We start from the raw sequence: 3,825 nt of genomic DNA, 5'->3' as shown, positions 1-3,825 counted from the left end.
CTGAGGAGTCCCCAGGAGAGGCGTGCCACTGTTCAGAGGAAGGCAAACCCCCCCCCCCAGGTAGCACGCATTGGATGGGGGTAACTTCCCCTCCCCTGCCCGCCCCACGGGGAAGCTGGCAGAGCCCTGGAGCCTGGGGGTGCCAAGGCAGGCGCGGTGCCCTGAGGGTCACTGGAGAGCTCAAGGCAAGGACTTGGGCGCAGGAGGTCGGATCGCCCCCCACACCAGGGGGGCCACGGGGCTGGGCCAGTGACCGGGGCAGAGCAGCAGGCCCCGGGCTATACTGGGGGGCTCCCCGCAGAGTGGGGATGGAGGGGACCAGATGGGATGGGGGGAAGGACGGCACACACCGCCTGCTGTATGTGACACACACACACTACTCACGTCTGGGACACACAATGCAGACAACTCGGGCATCCTCAACATGCACGCACACACAATGTGGGTGTCCCAGGCACACCCATGCTAACACCAATCAGGGTTGAACAATACCCCAAGCTGGGGAGACCCCAGGGGTGCCAGCCCTGCTGCGGGGTTTGGTCTCTCGTGTGCGAGGGAAGGGGAAGCAGCCTCTGCCAGGGCCCGGCTCCCCTAACACGGCCTGTCCCCGTCTCTGCGCCTTTCCTTCCCCAGGGCTCCTGCGGCCCCCGGCGCTGTCGGACATCTCCCAGCCAGAGTCAGTGCCCGTGGGGAGCAGAGTCACCCTGAGCTGCCGCATTTCGGGGCATTTCCCGGCTGAGCTGAGGGTGGCCTGGCTCCGGAAGGGCAAGGGAAAGGCTCCTTCTGTGCTCCTGCAGGACATACAAGACTACAGCGTTCAGCCTGGCACGGCCGTGCAGGCACTGGATGGGAAGAGTTTCCAGCAGGAGACAAAACTGAGCTTCACCCTGTCGGTGCAGAGAGACCAGGGCGCCCAGTATATCTGCCGCGTGCAGCACGTGGCCCTGGAGCGGCCCGTGGAGAAGAGCAGCGCGGAGCTGCAGGTGACAGGTCGGTCTCAGCTCCCCGATGCCAGCGTGGATGGTGTTCCCTGCCCCAACCTGGCCCTGCGAGCTGCGAGGCTGGCACACGACACGGCACGTGGGTGCCACATTCCTGGCAAGAGCAGCTTCCCTTCCACTACATCCCCAGCTCATTCCCATCAAGCTGGGCTCCCATCTGCTGGGCCAGGTGGCCCAATACCAGCTGCTGTCTCTGGCCAGGACCAGAGCAGGACAGGCCGAGAGGAGCTGGGGAACGGGACCGAGATCTCCCCTGCTCCCCACGGCTTGGGTGCTGGGGCTGCGGGACCTGCCGCGCGGGGAACAACCCGGCAGGGATCCCAGACCCAGCAGCAGCGCGGCAGGGATTTCCTTCAGGGCATCCTTGGTACATGTGCTCCCAGCTCCCACAGGCCACGCAGGGCAGGATGCCTGGCACGGTCCTCGGCTAGCACATGGCCACAACCCCGGGTCTCTCGGCTGAGTGGTGCGACTGGGAAACCCCGCTGCTGTTCCCCTGCAGGAGCCAGGAAAGGTTTGTGTCCTTCCTCATGGCCAGCACGAGGAGCGGGCTTTCTTCCCCTGCAGATGTACCTGACAACCTGCCAAGGAGGAGGCAGCAGGGAGAGGCAGGACACAGGTGAGCCAGAGCTGGGGACCCATGCCCCCCTGGCGAGGCAGCTCCAGGGACAGTGCTGGGCACTGCTGCACCTGCCCAGGGATGCCCAGGCTGCACCTGGTACTCTCTTGGCAGGGGCCTCACCCTGTCCCCCACTTCTCTCTGCAGGGCCCTGCTCCCCGAGATGACACGCCGGAGTTCCCGAGGCTCCTACAGGCTGAGCTGGGACTGCAGCTGCACGGCTTCTGCCACGGACGCCTAAATCTAACACCGGCCTCGTCTTTGTGGAACCGGCTCTCGGGAATGTTTGACTCCAGCGCTGGGACACGCATGGACATAGAGCGCTGCCCTCGGGACCCTGGAGCCCCCCCAGGCTCTCACACGAACAGGCCGGTAGCAAGTGCTTGTCCCAGGGGTGCTCGTCATACCCCTCGTGACCGCTCAGCCCCCGTCTCCTACAGCCTCCTCCTGGACTCTCAGACCCCCGGCCCCGTCTGCAGCCCCTTCTCCAGGCTCCTGGACCCTCTGGCCCGGCTTAGCCCTTTCCTGGGCACCGGACCCTGAGCAGGCTGAAAATAAAACAAAGCCGCTTGCCTGTAAAACCCCGTCCCTCTCAGCCTGGGGTCTTGCCTGTGCTCCCTGCCCCACAGAGGTGTCATACAAGTGCCAGGTCCTCCTGGAGCCCTGCTGCCCTGAGCTGCTTGCCCTGGGGCTGCCAGGGACAGACGGCTGCCCCGCTCAGGCTTAACAGCTCCAGCCAGGGCCCTCGTTCCCCCGGGGAGTCTCAGGAGCCCTGCACCACCTGCAAGTGCCCACTCCAGAGCTGGCCACAGCTCCGTGACACCTAGCCCTTGGCTCCCACCCCAGAGCCGCCTGCAACTCTGGTATACGCAGCCCTTAGTCCCCATCCCAGAGCTGGATGCAACTCTGTTATATGCAGCACCTGATGTCCACCCCAGACTCAGCCGCAGCTCTGTGACACCTGATCCCTGGCGCCCACCCCAGAGCTGGCTACATCCCAGCGTGGAATGATACCAGCCTGGACTCCAAGCATTACAGCTGGTTTAATCCTCTGGCCTGGGCCCTGCGTGCTGGGGCGGGCACACAGCACCACCCACACATGGTGGGGGCCCCTTGTATGCACACTGAAGCTGTGCTTTGGGGGCTCGGACTCTGTACGACTCCCAGCGATTGTAATCGCAGTCTGGAAGAGGGGGAAATGTGTCAGTGTGAGCCCTGGCCTGGGGGTCTGACACCGCACCCACCGCCCCGGCCGGCCTGGCCCGTGGTCCCCAGCAGGCTCTGCCGTGGGCTCCCCTCGCCCAGCGGGGACCCAGCGCGGGGCCCTGGCACCAGACTTCACCCCGAAAGGCCGACTGGCCTGTGCCCTGCTGCTCACCGCTGCTTCTCTCGACGGGGGTCCCCAGGCAGACGTGTCCCACCCGGCAGATGTACTCGGCGCCCAGGCCATGGGATGTGGAGCCAGTGAGGCTGAGCCTTGTTTCTTGCTGGAAGCTCTTCCCGTCCGGTGCCGGGACGGCTGTGCCAGGGTGGATGCGGCAGTCACCCGAGTCCTGCAGGGTCACGGCCACAACTTCGTGCCTGAGCTTCCGGAGCCAGGTCACACTCAGCTGCCCCGGGAAATGCCCCGCGATGCGGCAACGCAGGGTGACTCCCCCCACTGCAGACATCGAGCTGGACGTGGAAATCTCGGACACCTCCGGGGGCTGCAGGAGACCCGGGGAAGCAAACGCCCAGAAACTGGGAGAGGTCCCACTTAGCGGAGCCCGGGCCCGGGAGGGGCTGCACCTGCTCCTCTCAGACAGGGCAGAGATCAGCCCCTGCAGCCACAGCCGGGGATTTCCCCCTCAGCCCCCGAATGATCGCTGTCTCCCGCTGAGTTGTGGGACAAGGACCGGTACCCCCAGTGCTCGTGGACCCCTCAGTGACCTGCACAGCAGCAATGACGGCGAACGGCACCTGGTCCGGGGGGTCCCAGCGCGGCAACACCTGGATCCCGGACAGCTCCGGCCGCGCTGGGGAGGGGCAGGAGCAGGAGCTGCCGGGCCGGGTGGGGCCCGCGATGGACTCCATTTCCCAGCAGCCCCCGCGCAGGCTTGCGCCCGTCCCATTGGTTTTGAACGAGGGATTCAAATCTGCGCGCGAAAACGCGCCCGAGCTGCCGGGCCCGCGGGCCGCTGGACGTGGAGCCGAGGGGCCCGCGGC

At 66.1% G+C, this 3,825-nt stretch overlaps 1 protein-coding gene across 4 annotated transcripts; it reads right to left on the bottom strand.

The window, feature by feature from the left end:
• Nucleotides 1-2,027: 2,027 nt before the first annotated feature.
• Nucleotides 2,028-3,818, bottom strand: LOC102379740. Of its 4 annotated transcripts, none has more exons than XM_025194139.1 (3): nucleotides 3,550-3,818; nucleotides 2,999-3,326; nucleotides 2,028-2,168 (listed from the first exon to the last, which is right to left on the bottom strand). In XM_025194139.1, exons 1-3 carry the CDS (start codon nucleotides 3,691-3,693, stop codon nucleotides 2,041-2,043), a joined length of 600 nt encoding a protein of 199 aa, XP_025049924.1. In that variant the 5' UTR covers nucleotides 3,694-3,818; the 3' UTR covers nucleotides 2,028-2,040. The 4 variants fall into 4 exon arrangements, with proteins under 4 accessions (XP_025049924.1, XP_006037798.1, XP_025049922.1 ...); XM_006037736.3 differs by lacking the exon at nucleotides 2,028-2,168 and adding an exon at nucleotides 2,581-2,803; XM_025194137.1 differs by lacking the exon at nucleotides 2,028-2,168 and having other exon boundaries at nucleotides 2,581-3,326.
• Nucleotides 3,819-3,825: the final 7 nt, after the last annotated feature.

Source organism: Alligator sinensis, unplaced genomic scaffold (genome assembly GCF_000455745.1).
Source record: "Alligator sinensis unplaced genomic scaffold, ASM45574v1 scaffold1531_1, whole genome shotgun sequence".
NCBI classification, from domain to species: Eukaryota; Metazoa; Chordata; order Crocodylia; family Alligatoridae; genus Alligator; species Alligator sinensis.
This window is presented reverse-complemented; position numbering and strand designations above follow the sequence as displayed.

Excerpts from the sequence above, each read along its gene's own strand:
- LOC102379740 (XM_025194137.1), bottom strand. The coding sequence starts at position 3,693 with ATGGAGTCCATCGCGGGCCCCACCCGGCCCGGCAGCTCCTGCTCCTGC. Across the intron at positions 3,327-3,549 it reads CCGTCATTGCTGCTGTGCAG|CCCCCGGAGGTGTCCGAGAT; the intron begins GTCACTGAGGGG and ends GGTCTCCTGCAG.